At 37.5% G+C, this 21,368-nt stretch overlaps 1 protein-coding gene across 4 annotated transcripts in view; it reads left to right on the top strand.

Annotated features, from left to right (window-relative positions):
* The window catches only part of LDB3 (LIM domain binding 3), a 120,883-nt gene that overhangs the window by 93,855 nt on the left and 5,660 nt on the right, over window positions 1–21,368 (top strand). For 2 of the 4 annotated variants that reach the window (XM_040702318.2, XM_040702317.2), the window contains exons 11-17: window positions 1,241–1,348; window positions 6,345–6,389; window positions 8,553–8,680; window positions 14,870–15,170; window positions 16,358–16,538; window positions 19,168–19,288; window positions 20,583–20,698. In XM_040702318.2, coding sequence (XP_040558252.1) covers window positions 1,241–1,348; window positions 6,345–6,389; window positions 8,553–8,680; window positions 14,870–15,170; window positions 16,358–16,538; window positions 19,168–19,288; window positions 20,583–20,698 — 1,000 coding nt within the window. The remainder of the gene's footprint in view (window positions 1–1,240; window positions 1,349–6,344; window positions 6,390–8,552; window positions 8,681–14,869; window positions 15,171–16,357; window positions 16,539–19,167; window positions 19,289–20,582; window positions 20,699–21,368) is intronic. The other 2 variants (XM_040702319.2, XM_015287989.4) reach the window with 1 other exon arrangement.

A 21,368-nucleotide genomic window follows, 5' to 3' on the forward strand; every position in this document is an offset into this window, starting at 1 on the left:
TGGAAATTTTTCTAAAAAAGTAATTTATTCATGTAGTTGAGCTCACTGTGTTGTAGCCGATGTCAGTAAAACCACACGGTTGATGATTGAGGGCTCCGTAGAGTTTTAAGTCATCTCTAACAGATTTATCTACCTTTTTCCTCTAATGCATTGAAGCTATGGAGCTAATGTGAGTTTCAAGGAGATGCAAATTCATAACACAAGCAGTGTGCAGTAGGAGTTCCAGTCGTATATCAGATCAAACTCAGTCTGTGAAGAAATAGGACTCACACTGCTGTCACATTATAGAAATTGTTGGGAAAGTAAGAGAGTAAGAGTGGATTAGTTTAGGTTTAGTGCATCTAGAATCATGGAATCTGCTTCTCCGTTGTTCTCTTTTAAATATTTTTTGTTATGTAATTATTCCTATAAGGTATGTATTTTAGAGTGCTTTAAAAATCCAGGGAAAAACACATTTTCAATAATATGAACTACTTTAAATAATGGAGATGTAAGATGTAGTCTGTCACATCTTAGAATTCTGTAAATGGATTTGAAAGTGTTCTCCTGGTTCTACTTTGTGTTAAATTTTTGCTAGTTCACTTGAATTACTCATGCATGCCAACTGCTTAGTTTTTTACCTCAGTAATGTTTTTCCTAATTGTGACCTACAGGAATCCAATGTTTTTAGTCCAGTGCAAGAAAGCCAATTATCCAGTTATCAAAGGAGGTTTGAATATAGGGTATTACACTGGAATTCAGAACTATGCAGAAAGGCACTTACTACATCAAATAATGATATGGTTTAAGCAATTTTATTCCCCATTTGAAACAGTAACATGAAGAAAACAGATTTGTGAATATATGCCTCAAAACTAAATGCCTCTACCCAACTAATCATGTCAGTAACTTGTTTTCTTAAGGTTAATCTTTTGTCTGATATTTCTTTCATATTAAAATGTTTAGCTTGAATTCAGGTTGAAACATCTGAATTCAAAATACTGTCTTTCTTATTTTTCAATAGACTTTTAAAAAAAGATTTTTACATAATGCGTGCATTTTGACTTGTGTTCTCTAGGAATGTGCTTGGTTGTGCTATTCTGTAAGCCTGCAGATTATGCTACAGAAAACCTGTTCCTGGTAACTATGCAGCAGTCCTCTTGTACCTGAACTCTGACAAAGCTTGATTCTGATGGCACTATTTTTGTCCCTGTAAAATCACTGTATATATGCTTTCATACTTTTACTATGTCTTCTGCAGAGTGCTTGCAGCCCCCAGCTCTCTTTCACAACCTAGGCCTTTCCTTGGGTCCAAGAACATGTCAATAGCAGCTTCCACTATTTCATCCGCTCTCTCATCTCAGTCTAGGTATATCTATAAAGATGTCTTCTTTTTCTTTGTACTCAATTTGTTTTTATTCTGTATTGTTCCCTCACATTTAAGGTTTTTGGCTTCCTAAGAGATTGGTTTTGTGAAAAATATTTAAAAGCATGATGTGTTTAATAGGATAGCTGCCTTGTTTGATGGTTCACGTTAAAACCAAGTTAGCAAACGCCTAAATTTTAGACTTATGATATGTAACCAAGAAACTAATTTTGATCAAAGGTGCTTCAGTTGGTAAGCTTGTGCTGGTTTTGCCATCTTAAAATGAAAATACATGTACAGTGAGGCCAGGTGAGAATGATAGATTTGGGTTTTTTTTCTTGGTGAAAACACAGGATCATAGTTTAACTATCTGACGCACTTTCAAAAGACCACAGCTCATCATGTGTTATGTTCTCAGTTGTGGGTAATGAAAGACCACAAAGGCAACAACATGCACATTTGAAGGCCACGCATTAAGAGATATAATAAGAGATATAATGATCTTCAAGATTAACATAAAAAACAGCAGTTAAGCACAAGTACAGACTTGAAAGCATTTTTATTTGCTTCACATAACTGAAACCACTGCAAAAATGAAACAGCTACATAACAGAAAAGATCAGATGAATTGTGAGTTCTAGTAGGTAAGCATGGCTTTGTTTAGATTCATTTCTCTAATTCCCATACGTATCTGCTAAAATATAAGAAATCAAACTAATATGTTGATGTAAGTCCATTTATCTAAGTACACTCTTCATGACTTCATTTTCAATTACTTTCTGAAATTGGTGAGTGTCACCAAGAATGTACCACGAACAGAAGGCAAGAATGGAATAGAAGACTTTGTAAGGGTTTTTACTGCTAGTGACACATCTAGTTTTATGCACAAAGTTGTAAAATTCTGAAGTGATGAATTACATATGGAATTTGTTATTTATGGGTGTCTATCACAGAACACTGTAAGATGATCTCATTTTCAAATTATGAGTACCCAGTGCACTTCAGAAGTAATTCTTATACCCCTTTTCTGTGTTAGGCTCTTAAATGTGACCACCAGTACTATTTTATCTGATGCATGTTTTACTAACAAATCTCTTTCAGCCAGTTGGAGTGATCACATATAGATAGAACATAGAACATAGATACATAGAACAGGGTCCTATATAGCTATAGCTGACAGGAGCCCCTAACAGTCAAAGCAAGACCCATATTTACTAAGCAACAATAACTGTGTGTATTTGGCTTTTTATAACACTGGTGTGAAAAACCTATTTATTTCTTCTGAGTGACAGAAGAGACTCAAATTTTGTATTTCGCTGAGCTAAGGATTGAAATGTATCTATCAGTCAGAACATGACATCAATCTGAAGCCATGATACTACTCTGGCCAGCAAGAGGACATCTATTTGTTTTTATCAGTCTATATCCTAGGAGCCATAAAAATCTTGACATGATAGGTATATTTTTACATAGCTGCATAGGAGATTCCTTTGGTATTCTCTTACTTTCAGTGAAAATTATACAAAATAGCTAATAATAGATCTCATGGAGCGACCTGCAAGAAGTAGTAGTATTATGGCATTAGTACTTTATTTCTGTAGTTTCATTAATATTAGCAGTAGTTACATAAAATATTTGCAAATAGTGATCATTCTAAGTATCTAGAATGATAGAATGATCATCTAAGTATGTAGAAGATTCTAAGTATCGTGAATGGGAGTATATAAGAGGAAGGCTGAAGAGTACATCTGATTTTCAAACTGCCAAAACTATACATTTTCTGAATATTAAGAAATGGATTTACATCTGAAATAAAGTTTCTTTTGAATTTTGTTTATACTCTTCTGAGAAGCTGCTTGACTGGGTAAAGGCAGACTGAGACTGAATACCGAGAATGCTGCTACCCAAGGGGGCCAGTCGAAATTTGGCTACCATGTTTTAAGGCAGTACTCTTCAGTCATCTAAAAACTTTAAGAACCATTACAAATAAGTGAACCAAAACATCCTGAACTTCTCAGTCAGTTATAAAACTGGTAGATCTTCAGAAATATGAGACACATCACTTTTTAATGTTACAATAATATATATTACTAATAAACTAATAAATATAATTTATGTATAAACAGCTAATAATTTAGAGCAAGTATAATGCTATTTCTTGACTGAGACTTTATCCGTTTCAGTTTAATTTCACATTCCTTTTGCTCAGAAAAAAAAAAAAAGTAAGACTTTGAAACTGTAAAATCATTTGTAGTCATTAATCTATTTCTAGTTATCTATCAGTAAGGACTAATCAACTAATCATAATTTTAACAAGTAATAAGAATAAAAAGATCACTCCAAAATACTAGATTGTTTTTCATTTTAAATATCTTCTATGCTTTAGATTGGCATGGACTGTTTTATATTTTCCTCCTTTGAAAAGATATGGGCATCTTGGTTGAGTGCCAGTGGGCAGCAAATGTGCCCAGCACTGCCTAGGAATAAGGAGCATTGATTAAGGGAAGTGATTACTCCCTTCACTTTGTACTTGTTAGTCTGCAACTGGAATGCTACATCCAGTTTAGGTTTCCCAGTAAAGGAAAATGTTAATAAGCTGGAAGAAGTACAGTGGAAGGCCACTGAGATGATGATGAGAAGAAACAGCTGAAGGAACAACCTTTGCTTAGCTTCTTCTCTTCTCTAGGCTAACAAGAGCCTTCTTCTACCTATGAGGAAATCATTAACAGGATAGAACTGAGCTCTTTGTAGTGATGCCCTGCAGAACAGGAGACACAAAGTGAAAAGAAAGATTCTGACTGGTTACAGAAAAAAACCTTACGCCAACCTTCAAGTTGGGCAGGGCAGCAGATGGTCCAGAGGGACTGCGATCTCTGTTAGTTAAGATTTTCAAGACCCCACTGGATAAAACCCTGATCAACCTGGTCTGACCTGATGGCTCACCTTGCTTTAGTGACAGATTGAATGAGGGACATCCTGAGGCACATTCCAACTTGAAACCCCTGGAACCTATGAAAAACAAGTGTCCACTTCAGAAACCAGTGCTTTCATTAGGCTGTTAAAAGCTACTGTTCATAGCTGGCAATTATTCTAAGTCAAAGATGCTGACATATACTTCAAGTTGTTGTCAGCTGGCATACATTATTCTCTTTGGTAGTGTCTCTCTCGGTAGTACAGTAATGCAACAGCACTTAGGACATAAAAGCAAATCAGAAACTTATTGGATGTGTTAAAAATCAGCTCCCTAGCAATCAAGTACAAGATGCAAATTCACATTTCATTGGAGTGTTGTGTTGCAGCTGAAAAAGCTTATTTATCTCTGTGCACTTGTTTCGTGTTTATTTGTTTCAAAAACTGCCACATACTACAGCTAGCATTCAAATATAAGGGCCTAGAATTGGTTTCTAAATTCTTTTATAATTCAAATTGTTGAACATGGGATAATTTTCACTTAGAAATCCAGAAAAGTATTAGCATGCCAAAATACAGATCTAAAGGTCAAGTATCACCTAGATATATACCACTGGAGTATTGCAGTAGTTCATATAACTTGAGTTCAGAATAAAACATGGATGATCTTAATTACTGCAGTATCTCCATCCTGGAAAACATGTTCAGGTAGAACAAGCCTAAGGTTGTCCCACCATTGATTCAGTAGTTTGTTTCTTTTTTTCCCCTTCCAGCTACGTTAAAGAGATCTACCAAGAAAATACGGGATGATTTCTTGATCAGTGTCCTTGGCTACTTAAACCTGACTTTAAACCTTGATAGATCAGTTCTATATTGATTTTATTTTTCTGAATAAGTCTGTGTGGATGCCTACCAACTAACATGGCTAAAATTCTCATAATCTTCCTGAAGAAGGACTTTAGAAGTCATTAATCTTTAACTGATGGTATTTCTCTGCCCTTTTAAACCTGCAGAAGTAATGTGACTTTTGCACTTAAAATTGTATTTACAAAAAATAAAGCAAGCATAGCAGGAGTTTTTAAAATAAGTGTCAGAACTCTTTATGCAATTGGTTATTCCATTTCAAGGGTAAAAGCAGGACAACCAGTGGGACAGCGCTCTGGGAACATAGCAATGGGAGAAGCAAAGAGTCAGGATTATGGTTCTACAAGAAAGGTGTAGCTGCTATGAATTGGTCTGAATCCAAGCAGTGTCTGTGGTAAAGGGAAAAAAGGTTCCAGAAGTTAAGAAGATAACTGATGCATGACAAGTTCCTACTGTTATTTCTGGCAAATGTGGGCTGTGTTCCTGTGTGCTCTGATTGCTGCCATGCAGCTCTGTACTGCTCTGCATTTAGGCAGGAGCTGTGTTCATTCTGAACCCTCTTGTTTCTCATATCCTATGCTCTGCAAGGACTCAGTACTTCTTGTATTTACGTGAATGAAACATTTTTTTCTGAAATGACGTTGTTTCCCCAAGAAAAAACAAAATCTACCTGTTCACCCAGGGCTCTATTTAGTGTGTAATAGTAGAACAGTACGGCAGTGGAAAAGTTGCTCATGATAGATTGATTCTGCAGTTTCAACTGTTTTTTGCTTGTCCTTTCTGTGGGGTTATCCTTATTGATATTTGAACTTCGGTTAATTGAAGTTTTCCTTATATGTAAATTAAGCTTATGTTACTGACAAAAGGAAACTCATGCCTCATTTTTTTGGTAATACAAATTGATGGTGGATGTCAAAGAAAACAGACCAGTAGTTGAATTGTAATTCCACAACTAAAGAATGAACAAAAGTGGATGAGAGTGAATTACAAAGCAATATACTCCGCTCACTTACTTGTAACCCTTATTCAGGTTTCACTATGATTCCCAGCTTTTATAAGATAAGCAAAATGTAATGTAATACCGATCTTACATTATGATAAATATATATGTGTTGTTTATCACTTATTAAAAATATCTCCTATTCACAAGGAAATGCACTATAAGACAAGATATCCCTGTTTTCTTGATACATTCTTTTCAAATACAACTTTTGTCTCATTTTAGTTTCAACCGGCATTCTTCCACCTCCATCAGCTACCAGTCGAAGAGGTATAAAAACATTTTGTGCAGCTACTATACCTTAAAAGCACTTAACAACCCAGTTTATTGCTGCTAATAGGCATCCAGTGAAGCATTAACATGGAAATCCTTACTTTCTTAAAACTAATAGTTTTCAGAGCCAGTGTTTAATTCATTGCCTCTCACATGCCATTGGCTGCTACAGATAAATCCAATCAGGGTGCTTTCACTGCTTCAGATATGCCGTTGCTTCTTGTTACATTACAGCATCTTCAGCACTTAGGACATCTTTTTTTCATTCTTTCCTTCTTCCTTCCTTTCCCTGTTTTTTTTTTTCTTTATGTTCTTTAATGATAATGATATCATAACACTTCATTTCTCTTTGACAAGCCTTCTTATCTTCCTTACTATATTTAATATTCATCATACATTTGCAGTAGATTTCAGTAATTGACTTCTAATTTTGTCATTAACTTGATACAGTGAATACAACCGTTTTCAGTATTACTTTTGTCTTTTTGACTTAATTTCCCTACACGTACAAGGAATCTGGTAGCATGGTTTTATCACGCTCTTAACTTGAAAAAACACTTGAATTTTTAATAACCATTTCTCTTCAAGGCAGTTTAAGTATCACTAATCTGGCTCAGCATTTCTTTGTGTTTTGTGTGTTAAGAAACATTGAAATGAATCTTGCCGTCAATGAAACTGCACATCTGGGGGTATGCCTCCTTGTGTGTAACCCATTTTCAGATTAAGTCTGTATGACGTACACGGTTTAAAGACTTTCTATTCACATAGCAAATATTGATCACTGATCCTGTAAAGGTAAGTATTTCTTATTGATTTTCTGTCTGGTTTACCTTGAATAGTAGTTTTTAAAACAATGATTCTCTGTCCAGTGACCCCAAGTAGAGCATGTTCTTATGCATCGTAGGTGCAGAGGCAGATGTTAGGAGTGGAAAGTTGAAAGGTATACTGTGCTTTGGTGGTTATGAAATCGTGGCACAGTTCACAACAGAATTTACAGTGAATACAAACTCACTGAAACAGTTTATCTTTGAGAACCTCTTGGTCCCTAATAGGCCCAAATCCAGCCCTAACCCCTAGGCTAGGTATAGAAAGAACTAGCTACAGTCATTATAGCAACAGCAATGTTTCCAGGTCTAACTAAGTAGACAAAATAAATTAGCCTGAGGCAGCAGTGCTCTGCAGGCTAGATCTTGGCTAAGTACTGTCAGAGCAGCAAAAAGCTGGATTGCCAGGATAAGTTTATTTTATTAAAAATTAAAAATCAAATCAAACGTTTACATTTGTGAGAATGTTTTCTTCCACCACTGGAAGGAATTTGCTGGTTTTGTCATAGGTAAAAATTATAGCACGCTCTCCAGATGGGATCTATTTCCATTGTCAGAGAAAGAACAAGCCATGGTATAACATGATCTTGCAAATTGGGACATCTTTTCTTATGCTTACAAACTGTCTCTTATAGACAAAGTCAACATAGAAGTAACTCCTAAAATCTCAGCACAAGTTGGTAGATATCTGGCTCATTGAGATAGTGAAACTGAAAGAGTAAAACTATGTTACTGAGGTGAGTAAAAATTATACTGAACACTGAACGTTTTTATTACTGTGGGCATCTCAGTATTTGTTACCTCCCTTCCCTGTACTTCATTATTCCATTCCTTCTTGCTTGCTTTGTTTGTCATGCTCTTTTAGGAGTCTGTGAAGCAAAGTAACTACAGAGTCATCCGAAGTAATGGGCAAATAGAAGAGGCATATACTTCAACATGTTGCTATAATCAAACGCAGAATAACCATCTAAGCCATAAAATGGAGAAAAAAATATTCCTTATTGATGCTTGGAACCCTGAGCAAAAGTTTTTAATCTCAGAATGCAGAAATCACATAATAGTATTGCATGTCGTATATTTTTCAGTTGCTGAATCCAAACATTAGAAAAAATATCATAAATTATAATCTCAGTCTAAATACGACGCTATTTTTCTTTCTGAAGAACTTCCAAGTCTCTCTCACCAGTGGTAACGATTGGTGAATCTCAGCATATTCTCTCTCTAGCTCTCACAGACAGTTCTTCTGGAGTACTTCGGGAGCTTCCAAATCTTCTCCTTTTGTACTCACTCACTCTTGCTGTTTATAAAGTTGCTCATACCTTCGTTTTGTTTTTAGAAACACAAGCCAGTCATATACACCAGTGCCAGCTTCTGCAAGCTATGGTGAAAGTCCTGCTGCTTCTACTGCTTCAAAACCAAGAGTTGTCACTACTGCTAGCATAAAGCCCTCTGTCTACCAGCCAGGTAAGGAGATTCCCAAATACTGGTATGCACAGGCATTTCTTTTAGAAAAATAATGTGTACATTTTGCTCTAGGACACGTGTTATCAGGAAATTTAGATTCACAGAACCAACTGAACTGATAATTTTGTTTCAGCTTCAGATCAAGGGCTATGTTGTGTTTGTATTAGTGAAAATGTGGAACAAATGGGGGAGGAAGAAGATTAGCAAGGGAGCGGTGTGTAAAAATGATGTATAGCCTAACATCTCAAAATAAATGCGTTTGCAAAATAGCCCAGTATACCCATTTAGGAACCTCAGGGCACTTCCTAGTTGATAAAATATCTTGAGAAAGCACACCTTAGGATGGAAACAAAATAAGTGAAGTAGGGTATTTGCGAAATAGATAAAATCACATAATGAATTTCTCAAACTCAGGCTTATGTTTGGATTAAAGAATGACTTCTTAAAGTACTTAGTAATGCTATGCTTCCATTTCCCACAGATCCAATTACTGAAGGAGTATATTTGATTATTAATTTCGGTGGAAAATATACTCCTTGATGTTATTTTAATCCTGTTTGTATTAATGTGTTACAAGTGGAGTCAGCTTCTAAAACCAGTGATGACCAAAATATGAACCTTCAAAATGAACCAATTAAATGAGTTAGCAATCTAAGTCTAAATGAAGTTCTGTTTCAAATTAAGTTTTCTCAGCATAGCAAGGGAACTAAGATGTTGGTTTTTATTTTGACAGTCAAGTATATGTGAAAAGCTCAATAATTCTAACAGTCTTAAACTCAATTCTTTTCTGCAGAGCTTTATCTCTGGATCTACTGCAGTGAAACTGATATAAAAATTTAACTTAGATATAAAGCAGACAGATTGATTTACCTTATATTTGAGATATAAAGGTGAAAAAATAAGTCAGTTTAGAGCTTTAATAAGCTATTTAGGAATCTCAGAGTCAATAAAGGTTTCACTTTCTCTTTGTTTGATTTTGGTTAGGTGAGTCAGCATATACTGTGTTTGCAGTCAAATGTTCTTCTTTGCAGTTCCTTATACTGCTGATTTTGAGCCCCACTGCCTCACAGTGACAACTTAAAAAAGTGCAGTATGAAAATTATGTTCTGTGTCACTGTGTAGACAGCAAAATAATTTCAAATCTAAGCTTTGCCTGCCTGCATGTGGGAAATTCTTCTTTTGTACATAATCAAAGGATATAATGTATTCCAGAGGACATGAGAAAATCTGAAATTATACAAATTAATACTGCAAATGCAAATAGCATTAAAGATTGCAGAGAGAGAAACAGTAAGTCTCTCTGTACTGTTCAGGAGTTCAGACTAGAACAGAACAGTACCGTTGGAAGGTACCTACAAAGATCAATAGATCCAACTGCCCAACCATTTCAGGGATAAGCAAAAGTTAAAGCTAATTATTGATGCTCAACACCTCTTGAACCGTGACAAGCACGGGGCATCAACCACCTCAGTAGGAAGCCTGTTCCACTACTTTCACAACAGAGGCATTTTTCCTGATCTCCATTCTGACCTTCCCGTGGCACAGCATTGTGCTGCTCCTGCCTGTCCTGTCATCAGTTGCCAAAGAAGAAACCAGCACCTCCTCCTGTGCTTCTCCCCCTCAGGAAGTCGCAGAGAGAAATTTGAGAATAAATAGAAGTTTTAAAGTAAAGGATTCTCTAAAATACCTCTCTAATTAAAGCCCAAAGTGACTCAGGTGCATGTGGTTTAACAGAAAGAGATTTTCTTGTAGGCTATTGATTTTTGTTTGGCACATTTTTCAAGTATCATTCATTTAGTGTTGTAGCACTTTAACTGGCACATGACCCTGGCCCTAAAGACAGATGCAGCTCTAAGCAAGCAAACTTGCTGCTTGGGAAGAAATGGAGGAAGGAACATTTCCTGTCACTGATAGATCCCGTCACCAAGAAAGTAGTTAGAAAAGCTCCTCATCCAACTTTGCCAATGCATATAAATTCTGCCCTGCGGTGTAAAATGCAACCTTAATCTGAAAAGATCAACTATTCTCGAAGGGTGGTTGATAGGTGAGACCACATCTTTTCCCTCCAAGTGCAACCTCAGGCCTTAGCAGTAACTGTACTCTCACTTTAACCAATCAACTTCAGATTTCTACTTTTGTAAATCCAGTGCATGAAAATGCTGAAATAGTGAATATAACTGTAAGGATTTGCAGTGGAGAATGTAGCAAAGGAATTCCTTGATGCTATCGGTCAGTGTTAACAGGAATAGGATGCCTTACTTCCTCTAAAATTCCACACGAGCAATTTCCAGGTTAAAACATACAGTCCCATATGGGCAGCATCCAGAAACAAAAAATCAGCCACTTAAGAAGGTCTACAAGACTATTTTAATCTGGATTGCATTGAAAAGTAATGGGGTTAAATCTTGTTTGCACTGAAACTAATCTCACAGTGAAACTGCATTGCTGAGTACGTAGCTCAGATGTGAGTAAATCAGTAAGACTACGTTTTAAAGTAAGGAGAGAGAAGAACTTCATGCTAGGAACTTTCTGCTGCTAAAAATCTTTGTTCCTGTTGTTGCTGTACGGAGATCTTTACCCTCTTCTGTCCCACACATTACATAACGTGCTTTTAAGAGGCACATAGACTTGTTTCCTAAGTGTGGTCCACTAGATGGCAGAAAATACTTGCATCTCTCTTTCCTGTACTTCCCAGACTACAATAGTGCTTTCATAAATTTCAAGCAACCCAAAGGCCAGCTTTATACTACACAGTAACACAATACTTAAAAACAAGAAAGGAGATCTTTCCCTTTAAATCTGTAAGCCCAAACAGGGACTAGTCACGTATGTAAAATGGCTCAAATGTAAAGGCTTGATCCATTCCTTTATAAATTAGTGGAAAGATTCCCACAGATCTCAACGAACTTTTCACTAATGTCTTAACACATTCAAGACTAGAATAGCAGGTTATGTATATTCTTATTTCATTTTAAGTTCTTCTGAATAAGAGCACTGTCTTCTTATAGAGGACCTGTTGCATTATCTGCTCTATTTGAGCAGTATACATGGAAATCTGGGGCTTCAAGGATGTGGCTGCCATGTGTAGAACAAGCCAAATCATTTGTGATTATGAACTGCATTTGTTACTGGAAAACTATTACTGAAGTACTGACATTTGTGTTCCACTAACAAAACAAAGCAACAGCAACAACAAAAGAGCAATTGTTTTCACAGGTTAGCTTGTAAGGCTAAAGCGTTTGACCCTGCACATAGCAGGGGGGTTGAAACTAGGTGATCGTTGTGGTCCTTTTCAACCCAGGCCCTTCTGTGATTTGAGACTATATGAATCTATGTATTACTACATGAATCTTTGGAAACATGCCTTTTTTTTTTTTTTTTTTTTTTCTGGAGGAAGACTATCCATTGGCAGTAAATGAAGAGCTGATGAGGATTCCAAATTCCTCAGAAGCACGGAATGGTCTTGTTCCTACAGTTGCTAAAAGGCCTCCTCTTCTCCTACCATTCTCTTCACATAACAGTAGTCCCATTGTTTCTCTCCTACTAGAAGAGAATCTGAAGGCTGAGAAACAAGGGGACGGAGGTTGAGTTACTGAATTATTTCAGGTATTCCCTCCTGAACAGGCAAAAGTTAGCTGATACAATGCGCAGCAAACAGCACCTTTTATTTAGCTGTATAAACATTGAAAGATTTTGAAATATATAAACATGCACGGTAAATCTGTATGGCAGTACCTGCTAAGGAAAAAGAGCTGTCCATGTAAGCTTAGGGAATATAACTGTAAAATAGTAAGAAAGTAACTCCTTTTTAATAACAATTACTAAAGTCTCATTGTTCGTGAAGCAGGTCTAATGATGGTATTTTAAACCTATAGCAATTCCAAGGTGTTCACACAGTAATAAATCCAGCTTTTCAAATTAAATGGTAATGGCTGAAATGTTAGCTAACTGTGGAGTAATCGGAGCAGTTGTGAACACCCGATATTTGTCATTTTGCAGGAATTCCCTTGGTATCTTCTTTCAGCAACTGAAAATGAAGGATTTCGTTGCTGGAAAGGGAGAATAAAAAGAAATAGAAGAAGGTATAGAGAATCAAAAAGGCCCGTCCCAAGTGTTAGTCCTTCAAAGGAGCCTAGACTACTCTGAACCCAGATAAATCATATGCTGTCTACGTTGATGAGAATGAACAGGAAAAAATAAAACAAAACAATGACATTATGAGATTAAGGGGGGGAAAAAAAGCGGAAAACGAGGAGCTTGTAATTTCCTAAAGACAGTCATTGAAAAAATATGTCCTAAAAACGTTAACTGCATTCATTGTTTGCTTTGGGATCCCTGGGTTTGAATATCTGGCCATTTTGTTAGGTCCTTTGTGGTATGCGTTGCCTTACTTTGCATGAACAAGAACTGGCCGTGGGGGAGGGAGAATCCTTACGCAGAACTGAGTGAGCTAGGAGTCACCTTATTTAATTACAGAGTCTCATAGGTGGGAGCCTTTTGAACTCACCAATTAGAGATGAAATATTGCCTTCTAATTTTGCCTAGCTTAATACCATAATACATAAATAGCAACAGCCCCAGGGCTTACAGGGATTGGATACAAACTCTGTTCAGAAATCTTTAAACGCTGTTTACCATTCCCAAGAGAAAAAAAGAAGCCTCAAGCTAAGGTGGGATATTCAGTTTTATGAAGGAGAAAACTTGATGCTGAAGAATAAAAAAGTTTTATCAAGAAGATGTATTGGAAACTCTGAACTCAATAAAAAGAATAGAATCAGAGACCGCTAAGCTGTCTGACCACAGTAGATCGATACATACGCAATTTAAGCACCCACATGGAGAATAACAATCCATGTATGTTATTGTGTGTGGCAGTGTGAGCTAAGGGAGGAGTGTTAAGTAAAATATAATCTCATCACCACTTTATTGTCCAGAGATATTTCTGTTATATTCTGAAACCTCTCCTTGCTTGAAATGCCTTTCTACCCGAAAGCCCCTGGAAACCACAGATCCTATATTTGCTCATCATTTTTTTGGCACCGTGGTCTACTGTGCAGAGTGTTTGCTTTGAGTACAGGAGAGCTGGCTTCTGTTCCAAATCTGTGCTCTCTGGTTTGGGCAGAACATTTCAACTCTCCAACCTTCTACTCCTTTTCACACATGCCAACAATCCTTCTCTTGTTTTCTTTGCAAGGGAAAAACTGCTCTTAGTACTCCTGTACTTGGCAAAGGGAGGTAGTTTCTTAGGCAGTGACTGCAGCCCTGCACAGTGCCAGATCTGGCATTTTGAATAGAGCAAGGCAGTGGGAAAACATCTCAGTATGAACAGGCTCTAGCTTCTGCTTATTTTTCATGCGATAAAGCTCCACCCAAGATTAAAGCCTGATACGTACAAACACAGACACAGCCTCTGCACTGACGACTTTATGTGATATTGAAAAGGTGGGAGAAAGGAAGTAAAATATTTCTACTTTATAGATGGGAGCTGAGGCACAGAGACACTACAATTCGCTCAAAGTCTATACAGGAAGTCTGTGGCAGAGCCAAGAGCAGAACTTAAGATCAGTCACAACCGCAAGTCTGGCCTTCCTCTGAGTGCTGCTGGCTTTGTTTTGCTGGTCATGTGAGCTGGATTGGCTCCTTCAGTGTTGCTTACAGTGCTCTCTATCTCCATGTTCTCTGTGTGAGTCAGTTTTTTGTCAGAAGCCCAGGAGTCTGACGTTCCACACGTGGTAAACAGTGCTGACATATCTGTGGAAAACACTTCATTTTAATGAGAGCAATGAAATCAAAATTTTAGCGTAACTTCATATTGAAATTGTGGGGAATTCTGTCTAAAAGTTCATGACACAATCTGGCCTTTCTATTTATAACCTGTCTTAAAGCAGATTACATGGCAGCCTTTCAAATGATCACAGAGCTGTCGTATCCATTTCTACTGGAAAATGAAGAGATATCTTTGAGAATGGTCTCCGTAAGCTCTTCACAGGCCAGTGGGCAATGTTTCCTGTAATGCACCAAGATTAAAAGCCAACGACTGTGCTGAAATCCTTGGCTTCAGTCCAGAATTAATGAATGATAATGGGACAGGCCATAATAAATGGTCCTCTGAAGCTTTGGTTATTGTTTCGCTATCGGGAGAAAAGACTTAAAAATCCTTCTTGGTTTCTTTTGGCATACGTTAAACAGCACCCGCACCATCTCATCCCTACACCCCTGCCAACACTGAGCCAGCAAGCCGTCCTCCCTGGGTAACAGATGAGACCTTTTCCCAGAAGTTTGCGCCTGGAAAAACCACCACCACAGTCACAAAGAACATCCTTCCGAGGGGTGCTCCAGTACCACCTCCTGCCTCGACTTCTGCTTACCCGACTCCAGTTTCAGCTTCTCCCCTGGCTCCTGCCATAGCCCGAGGAACAATTCAGAGGGCTGAGCGTTTTCCAGCCAGCAACCGAACTCCTCTCTGTGGGCACTGCAACAGCATCATTCGGTAAGGTCATGAGGTTTTGAAGAGGGACGAAGCAGAAAAGACAGTATCACAGGGAGACTGGTTTTTGAACGTTAATATACAGTAACAGAGCCCAAGCCTCAGTTAAATTACCCAGCAGGGTTGTCTGTTATCTGCTTCTTTAATTTAACATTTCCAGACCTCGTTTTGCTGTGGTGCAAGTTCACTTTTTATCACTGTAAAGTTACACATGCTAATTGTTTGTTTCATGGATGCTGTGGCAAATCACTGTTTTTTTAAACAAGTTTCTGGTCCTGAAGTACCCCTTCAAGGAGGTAGATACACCACTGCATTGGGAGAGTTGTGGGCCGGTAGAAGGATGGTAGAAAAGGAACAAGACGTCATTCTGGAACAGCAGCCAGATGTAATTGTTGCTTTTGTGTCTGGAAAGATAATGCCCACACTCTATTATCAGTGATTCATAGCATGCCTCTCCCTTCTCTCCCAGTTCATTCTGCTGGATTGGTGCCCAGTGCAACTCTCTGGACTGCTAACCAACTTGAAGTAATCCACATTTAATGACAGTCTCATCCTCTAAAAGGAGCAAGTTTGGTGATGTGGAACTACTGCTCGTCACCCTTTATATAAGAAAGACTCCAGTAATAAAATAATTAAATTCCGATCGCTACATCTAATTACAATCAAGAGTAAATCACCAAAACCAATTTGCGCCTTCCATAAAGTCAAACAGCAGTTTGCCATCTGATATTCTATCATTTCTAGCATGTGCAGCATGTGGCAGCCTCTCAAAAGAAATTAAGGCAGGATATTAGGGGTTTGTGGGTAGGCTTGGAAATTTGCCTGCTTTTTCATGATTTCAAATAGTGGATTTATCTTCTGATTTACAAACCTTGGTCTTCTCCTACTGTCTTTGCAGCTGGTCACAAAGATCGCTTACACCTATGCAGATATAAAAGCCATAGGTGATTTTTGTGACAGTAAATTCACTATATGTGTCTAAACAATGTAATACGTCAAACAGTTGGCCAAGTGTTTTAGTAATAATCTTTAAAAAGACACTTTCTGCTCAGGTTTCTGGGTCTTATTTTAATATGCACCTTCATAATTTGAATAGAATGCTTGCTATACGTGGATGCAGCATCTAGCAAAACGGGTCTGTAATCGGGATCACTCAGGATATTTGCAATAACATATATCTTTGTTCACAGGGGTCCTTTCCTGGTAGCCATGGGTCGCTCTTGGCACCCAGAAGAATTCAACTGTGCTTACTGCAAGACATCCTTGGCCGATATGTGCTTTGTGGAAGAGCAGAACAGCGTATACTGTGAGCGCTGTTATGAGCAGTTCTTTGCACCAACCTGTTCCAGATGCCACACTAAGATCATGGGGGTAAGAAAGAGAACCATTGGATCAGCTATTCGTGGTCCTCTGAAATGAGAAATAATTTAAGCTGTGAGCAATGATTGTAGTTGTTTAATTGTTTCCTCCCTTTTTAATAGCACTTTCTTAGCCTGCTGATAATTTTGGAATGAGAAACACATTATTTCATAATAATCACCCTGTAACCAAAATCTTGGCTATTCCTGTACTTTATCCAACTAGACAGAATAAGTAATCCAATTACCATCTCTCAGGTGTAAAACACATAACACTTTCTGGATAGTTCACTGCTAACAAACAGACAGTATGTTTATCTTATCTATATTATCCTTATATTTATGTAAGGGAGATTTGAACTGGAATGTTTTAATACTTGACTTAATCTAAAGTTCCATGGAGAAGACAGTGATCTTAGATGGGCTAAATGCTCATACTGCACTTCACTGTTAGCCAGCAGCACAGCTGCTGAGAGGAATTCTGATGACTTCTTACTGTTAAAAAAAAACAAAATAGAATAAAATGGTATGAATTGAAGAAAGACAGAAAGAGATGTCAACTTCTTAAAATATACTCATGCCTAGATACAAGTAGATATGTTCTACATATGCCTTAGATGATAATGAGACTTGAATACAGTAAGATACTTCTAGCAGTTTATGCATGCAATTACAGTGCGTGGATGTGATGATTCTCTTACCGAGGAAGAAAGAAGTACCACATCAGTTTCGACTGCTTAGCTGTCATCTTTTTGACATCTGTCTAAATGTTGGCATTGACTGAGAAGATGCTTTTCTCTGCTGTTGCTGATTATGGGTGGCGGCATCAGGCGTTTACAGTGGAGCTCTGGCTCTGCAGCAGTAGGAGTAATTTTACAGCAGAGTACTGACTTACCTAATTAATGTTGGCACAGATCAGTCCATCATTACGGATTTTCATCGGGAAAATAGCAAAGATGCCAGCTGCCTCTATTTATATTAATAAGGTTTCTCTATCTGTTCTTTTCTTCTTAGTTCAATGAGGTTCATAAATGGATCCAAGCCTATTTAACAGTGATAACTATTTTGCAAACAGTAACAGACGTTAATGAATCTCAATGGTGATTTTCTATATGGAAAGCATAAATTAGACTATTTTGATTAAGAGCATGGAAACGGATTTCAGTCTCTTTTATCTTAGCCAACGGAGAGAAATGTTTCAAAGAATCAGAATCTATGTATTTAATCAGAAACATTGTAAAATAGAATCTAGATTCTCAGCTGCTGTAAATCACTGTTTCACTGAAGCTAACCAAGCTAAATTACTCCAGTTAAGCATCTGGTCCTTTGACAGTTTGACAGAGATACACTGTCAAACACTGACACAAGACTGACAAATTAGTAGGTACTTAATTATACATCAGAGGACACTACAGCAGCTTTTGGACTTGCAGAACTTAACGTATGACATGATAAGAATGAATAGAGATTGCTCCATAGTGGATGGAAGAAAGAACATGATAAAATCTGGATATTCTGCTCAAGATGTATATTACACAGAAAAGACTAAAAAGGAAAGTTGTCAGAGTCTGCCTGGTGACTCTCCATTAGTTCAGGTGAACACAGAAATTTGGCTAAAATAAGATACATTTAACAGCTATTAATAGCATTAACAATGCTGTAAGCTGATGCTTATGCCAGAAGTTGTTGAACCCCTGCAATAATTCCAATCATTTATTCCTATTTCCTCTGCCATCCATTTCTTGGTATTGGATAAGTTTTGTGTGGCTATACACACACAGCTAAGGAACTGCTAAGGGTGAAGGTAGCCTGACAAAGAAAGGTCAGTTCCTTGGTCTTGTCCTGTAAACACTTGTTCGTGAACACGGGTGTCTGTGTAGGAGAGGAAGAAACAACTGAGAATGGTGGGAGTCTAAAGACAGCTCAATTCGGTGCCAGAGACTTAGTAGCTTTACAGTGCTTGTGATTATACGAAGCATGGGTCATTACAAACGTTTAAAAAATGCCACCTGTACACTGACAAGCTTCTCTTCTGCAAAGAACATCAGATGTGCAGAATTTGCTTTACTGTGATGAACACATGGCCTAGGAACAGATGCACAGACTCATTTGGACTAATCACGTCAGTCATAATCCAGTAACTTTTTCTGTAAATCACGTTTGTAAAGAGTTCTTGTGAGAAGCTTGAAGGAATGAGTACATAATCTAAGTTGCTTTGAAAACATCAGACTTCGATCACTTATCCCCTTTTGTGCATTTCTTGGTCTTAGAGGTGAAATTGCTCTTTAAAATGTAAATAACAAATCACACGCTTGCATCGAAGAGCTCATAATGTCAAAACAAAGGAGAAAAAAGTCTCTGTGCAGAATCTCCCCTGCAACAGCAACAGGGCATGTCGATGCAAACAGCTGGCTGAACTGCTGTTTCACTTCGGCAAATAGGTTGCTCAAGAAATTTGGCAGTACTTGTCCTTCTCTCTTTTCACTGGAGCTTAGTTTGTGTTGTACTTCTTTCTTTTGAGGAAAGGAACTGCCTGAAACAAAAGTGAAAAGTTCTGAGGATCTCTGCCTTGTATTTTTTCTCCAGTAGGCAGTTCCAGTGCTTGCTATTCTGCTGGAGGTTTTTGTTTCTTTATTTTACAGGAAGTGATGCATGCCCTACGACAGACTTGGCACACGAGTTGCTTTGTTTGTGCTGCTTGTAAGAAGCCATTTGGGAATAGCCTCTTCCACATGGAAGATGGAGAACCTTACTGTGAGAAAGGTATGGCAAGGTGGATGGTTCTGCTGAGCATTCATGTGCTTTGTGTTGTACGGAAGCAACATACAAATAAAGCAATTGCTGGACAAAATAAAACCAGCTACCTGACCAAGAATGTATTTTGTCTTCACTGTCCACATCTATAAATGTTTCCTTCTTGGTATTTTTTCCACTTAATGATAGGTTGGCAGAGTGCTGGTCTTTTTGCCCCTACGTCCCAGAATGCCTGACTTCATTTATCTCCCTGACCTATCATAACAGTTGGCACTAATTTCTCTCCCTTCGCATTTGCTCCTGTCCCCATAACTTCCCTGATATCTTCTGCTCACTAAAAATCTACCTGTTACTGGGGTGAGAAACTCTTCTTCTGACAGTGCTTCTATACAGTATGTGTAGATTGCTGCCCATATTCTCTCTACTAAGTTGTTTGATGCTTCCATCCCAACCTAAAACTGATCAATATATGAAAAGATACCTCTGCTCAGATGTGCGACACATGGTAGTGCAGATTTTGTTTTCTGAGTGCTGCTTCTTGCCAAAGGAAGAAAGGAAAGGACAAAGTCAGTATTTCCAAAAATAGAAGAGGTAAATGGAGTGTCCTGACAAAGCTAGGAGGCAGGCAAAGGTTAAACTGGTATTCCCTCTGTAAGCCCATCCTTGTCCTGTGAATGTGCTTCTGGCTTAGTTTTCTTTGGGGATGCCTTCCTTATGGTTGCAAAAATCAGATTTTCGTATCACAGTAACTCTTAGTGAAGACAGAAAATCCTACAGCATGACTGACTTGCTACCCTTTAGAATTGCAGTTTTTGTCGCAGCCTCTAATCACTTTCATTAATTCCGTATATCTTTTGAGATTCTGCTAGTCTCTTTCAAGTTATTTGCAAGTTGGACTTGATATTCAAAATAGAGATGTATTATGCAGCAGTTAAGGGGTTTCTATAATGTTCTTTGTTAATGCAGAAGAACCACAGTATTTCAATATTAAATAAAACTACTCGTGGAAACTTAAAACTACGCTTCTAAACATAACTTTGAATGTGATGAATTTTTTAGTGCATATTCTGTGTTTGTGATGACAATTCGTAGTACTGTACAGCCATAGGGTGTTGCACTGAATTTGTATTTAAATAATGGGGGAAAAAATGCAGCTCTAAAATTTCATTATGGGACGGTTTTAATGAATATAGTCAGAAAATCTGAGCAAAAATAATCAAAAAAAGTTGCTTTCTATTTCTTTTGGGTGTGATGTGATTATGTTTTAAGAGTTTGTCCTAAGTTTGCTTTTTTATTATTTTAGATTATATTGCTTTGTTCAGCACAAAATGCCATGGCTGTGATTTTCCTGTTGAAGCTGGAGATAAATTCATTGAAGCCCTTGGACATACTTGGCATGATACCTGCTTCATCTGTGCTGTAGGTTCTATACCAAATACTATCTCATTTCTTTATGCTTTCATCATAAATTGTTAAGTAACAGCAGAAGACCTGGGAGCAGAAATGACTAACATATGCCTTAGGATGCAGAGGGATTGAATTTCATTTCTTACTTACAGATGAAGAGGGATGAGAGTCATTTCTCCGCTGTAAACTTTTATTAGAATTAATAAATTTGACCATGACAAGAGAATGCTTTTTAATAAATCATACAGATTTAGAGAGTCTGTATGTACAGTTATATGTAGTACTATTTGCTATTATTCTAATATTTACCAGATAAATCAGGATTTAAAATAAATTAATACTGTTGAAGAGTATAGGCATAACCTTACTTACAAAGCACTGCAGTTTACATTTCCATTCAGAATTCTTATTGAAACTTGCAAAAAGCAATCCGTTTAGGGAGAATGAATAGTAATCAATGTAGAAGTTGGTCACACTCCTCAGTTGTAGAGTGGCCATATTCCTACACTGCACACAAAGTAGTTAAATCTGTATGATGAGCAGTAGTTTTCATATGGTTCCAATACAGCTGTGCTGCTCCCCAACCTACTATTCATAAGGTAATAATAGAACCTCTAATTAGCTAAACAATAGTATGTTGCCCACACCAGAAGTGGCAATTTCTGAGATTTGTTGAACATTT

The sequence above is a fragment of the Gallus gallus genome, chromosome 6 (assembly GCF_016699485.2).
Source record: "Gallus gallus isolate bGalGal1 chromosome 6, bGalGal1.mat.broiler.GRCg7b, whole genome shotgun sequence".
NCBI classification, from domain to species: domain Eukaryota; kingdom Metazoa; phylum Chordata; class Aves; order Galliformes; family Phasianidae; genus Gallus; species Gallus gallus.